The sequence below is a fragment of the Drosophila willistoni genome (genome assembly GCF_018902025.1).
Source record: "Drosophila willistoni isolate 14030-0811.24 chromosome XR unlocalized genomic scaffold, UCI_dwil_1.1 Seg144, whole genome shotgun sequence".
Classification (NCBI taxonomy): domain Eukaryota; kingdom Metazoa; phylum Arthropoda; class Insecta; order Diptera; family Drosophilidae; genus Drosophila; species Drosophila willistoni.
In genome coordinates this window covers 6657766-6671644 of record NW_025814057.1, presented here as the reverse complement: position 1 = coordinate 6671644, position 13879 = coordinate 6657766, and the positions used below count along the sequence as shown (strand labels likewise).

Below are 13879 nucleotides of genomic sequence, written 5' to 3'. Positions count from 1 at the left end.
TCGGTGGTGGGAGTTGAAAGATGATGTGGGGATATAAGATGTTGAAATGTTGTTGTTTGTTGTTGCCTTCCAATTTGCTTGGCAAATGTAAATTGTCTTAGGGTCAAAGACATGATCCGCCAAAGACAGGAAGTACCCACAGAGAGAAAACGACAGAGAGAGAGAACGAGAGGCTAAACCGCAGTTAAAACTAAGCTTCAACCAACTAAAAAAATATCTATTGTCAATATATTTGCATATTTACTATTTATCTACATCTATCTCTATGTGAGAATACTAAGCGATGATTAAATTATAAACCAAACAAAGCAATCCCCACCAACTAACTAAAATTTATTTTCAAAAACCAAAAAAACAAAAACAATTCATTTAAATTCTATGAAAAGAACTACTATATTCCACTAATATAAAGACATCTAATCAATATGACTAAAAATAGAGATAAATATATGAAATATATTAACCGCAGATACATACATATATTAGAATAAATTGAAATAACTTGGCATAAAACCATAAAAAAAACAAAACTAAAATATGAAAAACTACAACTGATTGGATGTTTAATTCAAATTCCTTTGCAAATAATTTGAATTAAATCGAATTCTTTAACTCAACCTTAACTTGATGTCAAATGAGTTTCTAAAAGAATTTGGAACACCTCGAAAATTTCCTTCATTTACTCAAAGGAACCAAAAACCAAATCAAACCAATTTAGCAATTGGACAATGAATTTTTATATATGAACATATAGATATTGTTAAGGGCAAAAATTGTTCATAAAGTTAGTAAATCAAAAAGACTTTATTTCTGCACTATAAAAAAAAAAAAGAAACTATATCTAAAATAATGGAAAAACCTTTTGATTCAAATATTGTAGACTCTAGACCATGACTTGGCCGCCAGATAAAATGGTTTCATAAAAATGAGCTATATACCTACATATATACATATATATTGTATTGGCCTAGTATAATCGTCATTTGTTTCTTTATTAATTTAAACAATCACCGTCTGCCTGTAAATTTGCAGATGAATTGGCCAAATTAAAGTATGAGTTGCCAAAAATAAAGCAAAAAAAAAAACACAAAAATCTATGCCATTTTTATTTTTTTGAGTTTTGACTTTATCAGGCGCGTGATTAGTAGCTATATATACCATACATATATACTATAACTAGCCTATATAGCCTGATATTTTTGGTATCGTATCCAACTACAGCACGTATAAAAAATAAAAAAAAAAAAATTGAAGAAAATCTTATCAGCTGTTAGAAATTACGTTAGTTAAAAAAAAAAAAAAAAAACAAACTCTAAAACTGAAATCGACACAACTTAAGATTACAAAAAAAAAAAGTGATGAAAAGTGGGGGGAAAAAAATTGTTATTATTATATTGTATTGTATTATCGCTAGATAAGATCTATGTGGGTTTATGGTCAGACTTGTACGCTGTCATAAAATAAATTACTTATTTATTTCAAGTGTGCCCCGCTAGTAAATGCTATTCAAGTCTCTCACCCCGCCTCCCCACACCCCCATACCCTAGGCCCTCACCCCACCATCCCAACGCCCTCTTTCGCTCTCTCCCTCTCTCTTTCTCTCTATATATGTATATGTATAAGAACAATATAATTGCAGCAATTTTTTTATTATACCACAAGAAATAAAAATTATCGAAATTGGCCCATAAATTATATAGACGACGAGTGTGTGTACTAGAAAAAATACTACAAAAACAACAACAAAAAAAATGCCAACCGTATGGCCCACAACTTAACGAAAGTTGAAAACCAAACAGCACCACCAACAAAGAAGGGAGAAATAAAGAATCTTTTAATCTTGGGAAATACTCAGACAACAACAACGAGAAGAAGAAAACTAGGAAAAATCAACCAGAGATAAAGAGTTTTAAAAAAATAAATTTCCCATTGGGTGGGCCTAAACTCTTAACTTTTAAGCGCTTTGACTCTTTGTCGGCGCTACCGAAAAAAAACCAAAGACAAAAGTCACATATAAAAAAAAATAATAATAATAAAGACCAAAAGTATCCATACATAGTTTGGAAAGAAACCTTTAAACATAAATTTGATTTATTTGTATTCAAACTCGAATCAATCAAATGACCCTTTATATCTTGCTTCATTTCCCTGCCTCGAAAATCGTTCCCGCCACCACTTGGCCGTTTCTTCTACTACTCTCGGTTAATGGGCACAGGAAATAACAAGACATTTGATATTAGGCTTAAGACTTTCAAACAAATTCACACGCTACACCGAAAAAAAAAACACACACACACAACACAACACAGATCGGGAAAAAAGAAAACCAACGTCAAGCAATAGATTGGCCAACCAATGGTTAAAACGAATATCTTATACCCTATGAATCGATTAATCAATCAACAAAACTGGTTTTCACATTGTCCCATTGAGGAAGTACGCTAGCAAAACTAGTTAATTAATGCAAATTATGAAAAGATATTACTATTTGTTCGATGGAATAACAAATAAGAGTTTATTATGCGACCGTTTTGCCCCCAAAATTAGGCAACACATCGTTGAAATGTCTGAGTGGCTTCTTGAAGTTAGTTGATGAAATATTCTTAAGAAAGTCTAACAAAGAAAACATTAACTAAAGAATATGTTTGCCAAAGTCAACTAAACAATCGATATAGCTTAGAACAAATAGAATTTTAACAATAATCAATGTACCTTTTGTAAAGGGTATAAATTAGAAGAATATACCACATACAAAAAGTAAACTAGAGGATGAGAAAAACTGTCAGCAAGTGGAAGGAGAGTAAGAGGGCCACCTGACTGACAATTATGACTAATGCCAAGAAGGAGACAAAGACAGAGGCAAAATAAGATAGATAGAGAGAGAGAGGGAGAGGGCGAGAAAGTGAGACAAAGGGAGATGGGGTCGTGAAGGCAAAAAGTTAAAGTCAATTCTCTGGGAAGAACTTTTCAACACTTGGCAATTTTCAGTTGTAATAACCAAGAAAAGTTTTTGGGTAAAAAGCAAATACAAGAAAAGTCAAGGAACTCACTCTTACACACTCATTCACACAAAAACATACACACACACACACACGCACGCACACAGACAGACAAAACAATAAAGGAAAATGCTTTTCCACAGCATCTTCTTGTGACTTTTGCTGATTGCCTGGTAAACCAAATGCTGCGTGTGTAAGTGTGTCTCTCTATCTCTCTCCCAAAGTGTGTGTGTGTGTGTGTGTCTGTGTGTGTATGTGTGTGTTCTATGAATGAAAACTCTCCGTGGCATTGGTGAGAAAACAAGAGCAAAAACTTTGACTCTATTAAGTAACAGGCTCTCAGACTTGGCATCAAGAATTCTCATTGAAGGCAAAAGTAACATAATTTAAGCACAGGACTCTCTCTCCTTTTCTTTCTCTCTCCATAGCTCTCTTATTCCACTCTCGTTCCCCCTTACTCTTTGGAACAACACCAGTCTCTCTCTCTCTCCCTCTCTCTCACCCTCCTTCTTTAGTTCTGTTGTCTTTCTCTTTGCCTCATGTATTTATGCATTAGCTAAACATATTGATATATATATATATATATATATATTTTAGATATATGTATGTATAAAACAGGGTGATTCAACATAGATAAATGGTTATTCCAAAGGACTAAGAAACAGCACAGAAAACAGTTCTTATATAGATAAATATTCCCTAAGTAAACACCTTTTGTTGATTTCCATTTTTAAAAAGCAATAAATTATTGCCACTACATTTTGTTTTAAATGTGTAATTTAATCAATTTCGATCTAAAAATTTCGCCATATGCGCGATAAAAATCATATTAAATGTTGTGCCACCCTAATATATTTTTTGCTATATAGCCCATACATACATCTGTCTTTACATTGTATCTGCACATCTATATTCATGAGCCTTCAGACATCATATACCATTCATTTATGCATATACATACATACATACATATGTACGTGTGTACACAAAATAGAGAAAAAAATACTTGCATAAACTAGATATAAGTAGAAGACATACATTTCCATGGACTTTAACTTGTCAAGAGGCAAAAACAAAATGCCATCATGACCAAAAAAAAACAAACAAATACATACAATGTAAATATTATTAATTATAATGACTAAAGTTGAATAAAGTTAAATCAAAAGACGCATTAGATGCAATTATAGAAAATCAAATGCACGAGACAAATATTTATTTGTTTGAACATATATATATATGTTTATATGTATGTGCAACTTGCAACTGTTTGCTTTGCCATCAATTTTTTGTTATTTTTTTCTTCTTTTTTCTCCTTTTTTTTTTGCCAATTTGTTGATAATTTTTCATTTTTCAAATAGAGATACAGAGGGAGATGGAAAGATATATCCACATACATATGCGTGCATTGTGCAATTTTCTTGTCATTAGCATTAAATGTTGTTTGAATTATTTTTTTTCATTCGGCTGACGCACTTAATGTCGAGACCTCGCCCCCAAGCAGCCTTCCTTCTCCTCCTCCTCCTGCCCATTTTTTTTTTTTTTTTTTTGCCTTTTGGAACTTAGTTTCACATAGAGGCAAGCAACAAGCAGTTTCTTATACAAATAGAAAAATCAACTTTAATGTGCAATTTTAATAGAAATAACAACGCGCAACGAAATAAGGTAAATACCTTTAAATGCACAACAACAACAAAATGAGAGAGAAAAAAAAAAAAAAGAAAAACATTTTGTTAATAAGCTTGCATTTATGCACTTTTCTCAATGTATTTGGCACACAGTTGCAATATGTATGCATGTGTGTGTGTGTGTGCATTATGCAAAAAAAAACTCATCTAACTGAAACCAAATTGTTGGACAATGGACAAACGCCATTTGGAATAGAAAATGAAGGAACCATAAACAATAACAACAATAAGAAAAAAAAGGAAGGAAATTCAATGTATTTAAAAGCTATGCAATTTTCATTTTAAATAGATACAAATTAAATCGAAATTCGAAAGCACAAAAAAAAAACTCATTTAACAAAAATTTACTCTTACAGGTCACCTAAAAGTTACGACATTTGGGCTCTAGCTAAATTGGTAAATTGCGGTGAATAATAATAATAATAAAAAAAAAACTTAAAGGGCACTTAAGATAAGAAAATGTTAAAAAAACAAAATCTATTACTCATTAGACTTTTATGATAGAGGACTGCAATATAAATAAATTAGTTGATTTAGAGTAGAAGAAGACAAAAAAAAAACACACATTGGGTATTTTGATAGACTTTTTCATATACATAGAACACTATAACTTGGGTGAACACCCAGAGAACCTACATATATGAGAAAAATGTGCTCTAACTATAAAAAAAAAAAAAAAGAAAAACTAAATGACATTACATTGTTTTGACCTAATTCTAATTTATTTATCTTGCTAGTAAGTCGAATTCTATTTTCATTGAGCTGTTCTTTCTCTCTTTTCATTTTGAATATTTTTTTGTGTATTCAATTTTTGCATTCATTCATACAAAGCAGTTCTTTGATGGAGGATTCATTTAGATTTAGATAGATGATTAGAAAAATGTAAATCGAACTTACCCTTTCCTCTTCACGTATCATCTCGGCAATTTCCGGTTTGATTTCCATATCATCGTGATGCGTTGAAGATGTTGAACCGCCGCCTGAAATGCCACTTGCCGCAACACTTGCACCCACACCGGGAGCAGCGGCACCACCGGCAGCAGCGGCTGCCAATGAAGCACCCAAAGCACTGGCCATGGCGGCATGCGAATGTGCCAATTGATGTTGGGCGGCCAATTGTTGAGCTGCTGCAGCAGCTGCAGCATGTTGTTGATGCTGTTGTTGCTGTTGCTGCTGTTGTTGCTGCTGTTGATGATGATGCATGTTGTTGTTGCTGCTGTTGCTATTACTGTTACTGTTGCTGCTGCTGTTGTTGTTGTTGTTGTTGTTGTTGCTGTTGCTGTTGCTACTACCCGACTGATGCTGTGATGATGGTCCAGATGCATTTGGTGGTGCACCATGATGGCTTGATGGCGGCGGCGGTGGTGGTGGTACATTTGCTGCATGATGATGGGCGGCTGCAGCAACCGCAGCGGCCATATGTGGTGGCAACGCTGGAGCCTGTGCAGCCGAATGGGTGGGTGAATTTAGCATATTTGCTGGTCCATTCTGGGACTCTCTGGATATTGCTGATGGTGGTGGGGAGCAACTCCTAGCCGATGAGCGATGATAAGCCGAATTCGAAGAGGCTGTTGATGAATGGGATGATGAGTTATTGGTGGCACTGTTGGTGCCATTACCGGTGGCCAAGTGGCTGCTGGTGCTGCTGCTTGAGGCAGCCGACGATTGCAACGACTGTGGATTGGGTGAGGCGAATGGATTACGCACTATGGTCGATGTCTGTTGGCCACCACCAATACCTCCGGCTCCGGATGCTGCTGTTGCATTTGTCATCTGACTCGGTGAACCGATGCGCATCGCTGTGGGACTGGGTGTGGCATATTGTCCATCTCGTGAACGTTTTCTTTGATTACGCTGATTGAGATCCAAGGCATTTTCACTGTGTTGCACATGTTGCTGCAATTTGGCCAAAAGTCGGGCTCTCTTCGGTTTGATTAGCTCATCGTCATCGTCATTGTCATGATCGCCGCGCAGCAAGGCAGCAGCTGCGGCCAATTCTTCCTCATCCTCGTCATCATCGTAGACGGTCATACGTTGTTCGGGTAAATGCATAGCGGATGCAGATGATGATGCTCCTCCTGCTCCGCCAGCACCAGCTCCGGCACTGACCTCGGCCAGGCCACGTATCTTTAGGGTTTCGGCCACTTTTAATAGAGGATTTATTTGATCCTGGCACACATTTATTTCACCCTTATACATAAATTCCACCAGAGCCTTCAAATCGGACCAATTAACGTCGCGCATTATGATAATGGGATGCTGGCAGGGATTATCATAGAATAGGGCTTGAAAATAGGGAGAGCATGCGGATAAGACCATTTTGTGGGCCTTAATCGAGTGTCCCTCGCAAGCCAAAGTGACATCCACAAAGGATTCATTCTGTAGCAGTTCATCAAAGACATTTGTCAAATTCGATTGATAGTTATTCCAACGCAAACAGAACTGTTGATTATCGCCGCCAACTCCACCGGCAGCATTCAATGGGCCACCTTTCGATGCACCACCCATAATGCCGTGACGTGTGTGCCTCTGCTGTGTGGCAACTGGGGCAATTAGTTTCTGTTTGATGCCCTCGCGTTTGGTCGATTGGCCAAATTCGAAAAGAGCCGCCGCTGTGGCTGCCAAACCGCCAAGTTGTGGCTGCGGTGAGACTGGCAAGGATCTGGATTTCTTTTTGGTATCCACTTCAATTCTCATTTCGGGATCGTTAAGATGTTCACTTAGCCCAACCACTTCACTGGAAGAGGTCAGCGGTCTGGGTGGTGGGGTAAGCGCTGCTGATGCCAAATCCATTATGGATCCCTCCCTTTTGATTGCCGGAGTGGCTGTTGCACCGGCAGCCGAATTCTGTTCTTCTCCACTTATTATCATATTTTTTGGTTCCTCTTCATCTCCCTCTGACCCCTTTATCTTGGGCCATTTCTCATCTACTTCGGCATCGGCATTTGTCTGCATTTGTTGCATTTCCTGCTGCTGTTGCTGCTGCTGCCCCTCCTCCTCCTGTTCTTCATCTTCATGATCTTGAGGTTTTTGTTTCTGTTTCGATTTCTCTATTCGTGGCTCATCCAACATTGTCGTTGATGATGATGATGATGATCTTCTATTTGATTTTTGGTTCTCTGTATTATGTATGGTATAATCACTTGCCTCATATTGTTCTTCGGTATCATCTAGTTGTTGTTGTTGTTGCTGTTCCATGGTCTTACCAAAGTTCTCCAAATCCTTTGTCATATCCATTTTGCCTCTTGATATTTCTCTAGGATTTGCCTATCGATTGAGTTCTTTTCCTCACTTTCCTAATCGATATCTAATATTAACGTTTTAACGCATTTTTCTAGATCTCAAATGGATCATTTCTGATCTGTGAACGAAATAGGGAAAGAGAGAGAGAAAAAGATATCGAGAATGTTGAAGAAGAACAGAAAATATGAGTAATCTAAAGGAATCACATAAGGTAGAATCATGATAATTTCTACTCACAAAAATTCCAAAGAAATAATCATTTGTTTAGCTTGTTGTTTGTACAATTGATTATTTCTTTGTAATTTTCCACTTCACTTAAGTATACACTAGTAGAAATACTTATATATATATATAAATGTATATATGTATATATTATTATATATAATGCTTATCTTGAAAATTAGAGCTTAGTAGTTCTTAATTGAGCAAGATTTTTTTTAATTATCTTTTTTAATTATTTGGTTTTTTCTATAGATCAAGTTTTTGAATCTTTCAATTATAAATGATTGAAGGATATATTCAGTTTCTACAAACATTATAAGATCTTTAGAATTTATAGAAAAAAATCTAAAAATCGAATAATACATTAAAAGATCTTACAAAGAGAGTCTACAAAAGTTCTAACACTGATCTAGAAAAAAGTATCTATAGACATTATAAGTCTATATATAAAAGTGATCTCTATTTGATCTTTTAACAAAACGGACTAAAACATTAATAAAATTATTATTCGATTGTAATTTTTTTGATTTTTATACCCTTGCAAAAAGGGTATATTAATTTTGGTCAGAAGTGTGCAACGCATAGAAGGAAGCATCTCCGACCATATAAAGTATATATATTCTTGATCAGCACGACGAGACGAGTTCAAATAGCCATGTCCGTCCGTCCGTCCGTCCGTCCGTCCGTCCGTCCGTCCGTCCGTCTGGATCAACGCAAACTCCTCATAGACCGTTGGAGCTACAGAGCTGAAATTTTGCATGTAGGCTTGTATATACTGCAGGCGTTGTATATCTCGGATTCAGCCGGATCGGATCACTATATCATATAGCTCCCATACAAACGCCAAAGTCACGAACAGTGACTTTTCTTAATAACTTCGTTATTTTTTGAGCTATTGTCGTGAAATTTAATATTGGTGAGTTAATTACACATATAAACGACTATGACAAATTTGATCAAGATCGGGTGACTATATCATATAGCTCCCATAGGAACGATCTTTCGAAAACAGTGACTTTTGTCAATTACTTCGTTACTTTTGAAGCAATTGTCATAAAAATTTATATTTCTCAGTTTAGCATAACTATTTATGACTGTGCCAAATTTGATTAAGATCGGGCGACTATATCATATAGCTCCCATAGGAACAATCGGTGGTGAACAGTGACTTTGATCAATAACTTCGTTATTTCCTAAGCTGCTCTTTCGCAAATATTAGACCTTTTACTCAAAAAACTTGCAAGGGTATACAAACTTTGACGCGGTCAAAGTTAGCCCCGGCCCTCTGGTTTTTATTTTCATTGAATAAATTAGTTTGGCATAACAAAGAAAAACGAAATTAAGATTTATATACATGTACATATATAAACATATAGATGTTTCCATCTGAAATTAGTTATAATTCATAACATTGTGTTGAAATTTTTGGTGTTGGTGTTGGTTTTTTTTTCCATATAGACAAAATATTCTGCACTTAGTCATAAGTCTATTAAATAAACTCATTAATCTCTATCTCTATGTAGCTGAAAAATTTCCATGAATTTCTATTAAAAATTATTTTATTAGCCTAAAAACACACACACACACACACATAGATAGATACATGCATAGTATAGTAGAATAAACCAAACTAACTCGTGAATTTATTTATGTTTAATTTGGCTTAATTTATACTAAAACTGAGCCGCAATTATATTTGTAGCCTTGCCTCTAGCACCCCCCGTGTTACCCCTCTAGCTGTCTCTCCCTCTCTGTCTCGGATGATTGTTATTTATTATATTTATATATATATCTATAAAACTATATATGTATATACATATACTTATATATATATATATATGTATAATAATTGTTTATATTGCATTGTTAGTTCATTTCGTCTGTGTGGCATTTATTTAATTAAATATTATTATTTATGGCCTAGGCTTGACCGAGAGACAGCAAGGGACTGTATGCTGTGTGTGTGTGCGTGTAAGAGAGAAAGAGAATAATTATATTTATTTAAAATATAAATACATTTATTTGCCGTATATGAGAAAGATGTAATGTAAGGGAGGAATGTCAATGAATGAATGCCAAGGGGGACGTTCCGAGTGTTTATATAAGATGATTTTGGCCAAGGGTGTGAGGAGGAGATGAAGGCTAAGAAGGAGGGCCTCAATGTGGTGTATTGGGGTTGGGTGTGGTGTTGGAGGGTAGGGATAGGAGGGTTGAAAGTTAAAAAAAACTTTTCTCATTTCGTTGCTGAGCCATAAAATTTAATTATATTTATTATTATTGTTATTATTATTATTATATCTTTGTTTTTTTTTCTTCTGTTTTCTGCTGACTTTATGTTTATTATTATTTCATTCCAATTAAATCGAAAGACTGCCAACTCCGAGACGAATCAAGTCTGAGGAGTTTGTCGACGTGTATATGTACATATATATCTATATATGTATGTACATCTATATTAATATTGTTTCTGTTCTTTATTTTATTGTTCTTGTTGCCAAAAGAAGTTCGAATATATTCATTATTTTTTGTTATAACACACTTTTGAAAAAAGAAAAAAACCAAAAACGGGCATAGAAATATTTTGTACACAGTTGTAAATCGTAATCGGAATTGGACAGCTTTAACTTTTGGATCATTCTAAACTATATCTAAGTCCATATACATTATCGATCTGCAATTCGGTTAAAAAACTTTCATAAAAACAGTTTTCTTTCTTCGTATTTCAATCTTTAGTACATTCTTTTGAATTAGAAAATGCAATTTAATTATATAAATAAAGTTTTTCTTCTCATTTAAATATAATGTTATTTTCTAATTGAAATATTTCAAAAATTTTGTTTTATTTCATAGCAATTTGTTTGACACTTTTTGAATTTCTAACATTTATATGACAAAAATTTTGACATTTGAGAAAAAATATTTTATAAAACTACCAAAAAAGAATTTATGAAATTATTTGTGCAAAATTCCTAGTTTTTGTTGTTTTCTAAGCTAATTTTTAAAGCTTGTATAAAGATACAAAGCAAAAAAATTATAAACTTTTAAGAATTTGTGTATAAATTTTAAAGAATAAAAAGATTTTTGATAACTGATAACAAAGATATACGACGAAGGTATTCAAATTTCGCAAAGAGTATTCAAAATTTCATTACAACGAAATAACAGATCTCTCGTTCCTTATTCTAACTGTTTTCTTATATTTGGCAACATTTCTTGCTACGTTTTTTGTTTTTTTGCTTTATTGTTATTACTTTTATTTTATTCATGTTTCTCAAAGGGAGAACAATGAGAAACGTTTCTAATGTGGTGTGGGAGAGGGAGGGAGGACTTTGTTGGGTGGTCGGGTTGGGGAATAGGAATGGGAATGGTTGGCCATACACTTGCTTATCAAATTTTATGTTTTCTCGGAAAAATGCTGGAAAACAGACAACAAATACATATACTTAATATGTTGTGTATGTGTGTGTGTTTTCTGTTTTTTTATACATTTATTTATTATTATTTTTTGGATTTTAATTATTTACACGACCAAAAAAAAAAACAGAGAAAAAAAATTAAGGAACTGAAGAAAAGGAGAGCAGAAGAAAGAAGAAGAACCAACAGCAATTTACTTTTGGCACAACCAACAACAACAACAACAACAACGAAAGAAAAGGAGGAAGGAAGGAAACTTTTTAATGATTTTTTTATAGGTGATTCGGTTTTTTTGTTTTTGTTTTGTGTTTAAATTTATATAATTTATATTTATATATATTTTAAGGTAGGAAAAGTCCTGTTAACTTAAACACACACACACACGCACACGACAAACAAATTGGAAAAAGGAAAGTAAGTATGGATGGTTTGGGTGGTTGGGTGGTTTGGGTTTGAATCTGTATGGGAAGTAAGGAAGCAAACAAACAGCAGCCGAAGGAGTAACTGTAACAGCGGAGGCACAAGCAGAAAACCCGGCATTATATATATATATAAATATATATATATATATTGTATATTTTGTTGTATTTATTTATTTACGCTTATTTATTATTTATGCAGCAAGTAATAAATTACACAGAACCCAAAGAGCAGGCAACTGCCTCTACCAGGATCTGCCTTTTGCCTCTCTTGCCACGGCGCGCTGCGCCTCGCCGCTGCCACAGTTACAGCCACTGCCGTTGCTTTTGTTGTTGCTGGTGTTGGTGTGTGTGTGTGTGTGTGCTTTTTTGGCGCGTACCACCCACACCCTCCAATCAGACGGAGGACTCAGCATCAACTACACAAACACACAGTGTAAACACACACACACAGACACAACACAGGGCAGACACAGACAGAACGACAGACAGACAGACATAAGTAGCAAAAGTTCTTCTACGTCTTGGTCTTCTTTCTTCTTGTTTCCTCTGTTGCTTCCTTTTGGCTCTTCCTTTGGCTCCATCGTTTTCACTTGCTGCTGCTGCTTCTGCTTAAGTTTTGCCTGTGCTTAATTTCTGTTCGCCCGCGCGCGCTCTTTTTATGGCCATTTTTGATAGAGCCCGTTGACACCAGGGAACGGGCAACCGGGAACAATGTAGGGATGCTTGTGTGGGTGGGGATGGGTATGGGTATGGGATGGGGTGGGTATATGGCAAGGAGGTTGTTATAAATTAATAAATTACAATTTTCTTTTAACGCGCGCAGCGGCAGCAAAAGCAGCAGCAGCGGCAGCGACAGAGAGGCACCCACAAGACACTTGATAAATTATTATAAGAACAAAACAAAAAAAAAAAAAAACAAAAAATTTTAATATTAATTATGAACAAACATAAATTATGATGATGATGGAAAAAAATATACATACTTAAGTAAAAATTAAGAAAATTAATAATAATTAATAACACACACACACTCACTCGCACATTTACACTGTGGCATGAATTTTTGTTGTTGTGGTTGTTGCAATTGTTTACACTGTTTTTTAGATTTTCGTTGTTGTTGTTGTTGTTGTTGTTGTTGTTTAGCGGTTTAACAAAAAAACAAAAAAAAAATTGTAATTTTTTAATAAATTCCTATAGATATATTTTTAAAATTTTTGTTGTTATTTGATTAAATGCAACACATGTTGGGCTAATTGTTGTTGTTGTTCGTTCATTCTTAATTACACACGCACATTTGTTGCCTGTTATTGTTGTTATTATTTTGTTGTAGCTGCTGTTGTTCTTGTTTTATGTTTTGTTTTTTTTTTTCGATCTCTCTCTTCCTCGCAAAAACGTGTGTGTGCACTCACGACGAAAGTTAAATACGAACTGAACGACCGAAATGAATATTCGCCCGACCAAATTGAATATGACTCTGTTTCGCCGTCAACGTCGACAGCGGCCTATGCTATGCCTCCTGTTAGTAGCGTGCGTCTTGCATGCCACCTACGCTGCCGGCGTCGCTGCCACCACCATATAAGCGAGAGAGCATTTTGCGCTGGCGTTGCGTTTTCGTTTTCCGGTTTTTCTTCGGCGAATTCAAAATGTTCGCTACGAAAGAGAATCGGTCTTTTGTGTTTATTTGGGGGGTGACTTGCCCGAAGAGAATTCACTGCGAATGCTCTTTCTTCTTCTTCGGCTGCTCGTAGTAGGCAAAGGAAATTCATATTGGTGATGGTGGGCCAAGGAGGGGGATAACTAAGCGGTGGGTGTCGTTAGCCAATGTGCCTATAAGATCAGCTTGATGAAGGCGATTTAACAGGTAATACAGATAATGGTCTGTGCAAAAGAG

The 13879-nt window shown here is 35.2% G+C and overlaps 1 protein-coding gene across 1 annotated transcript in view; it reads right to left on the bottom strand.

Annotated features, from left to right (window-relative positions):
- Window positions 1-13120, bottom strand: part of LOC6639554 (protein bric-a-brac 2) — a 46314-nt gene extending 33194 nt beyond the window's left edge. Inside the window, exons 1-3 of the mRNA XM_047012106.1 lie at window positions 13024-13120; window positions 5897-8048; window positions 5585-5851 (exon numbers count right to left, since the gene is read on the bottom strand). Coding sequence (XP_046868062.1) covers window positions 5585-5851; window positions 5897-7924 — 2295 coding nt within the window. The 5' untranslated portion in view covers window positions 7925-8048; window positions 13024-13120. The remainder of the gene's footprint in view (window positions 1-5584; window positions 5852-5896; window positions 8049-13023) is intronic.
- Between the last annotated feature and the right edge of the window lie 759 nt (window positions 13121-13879).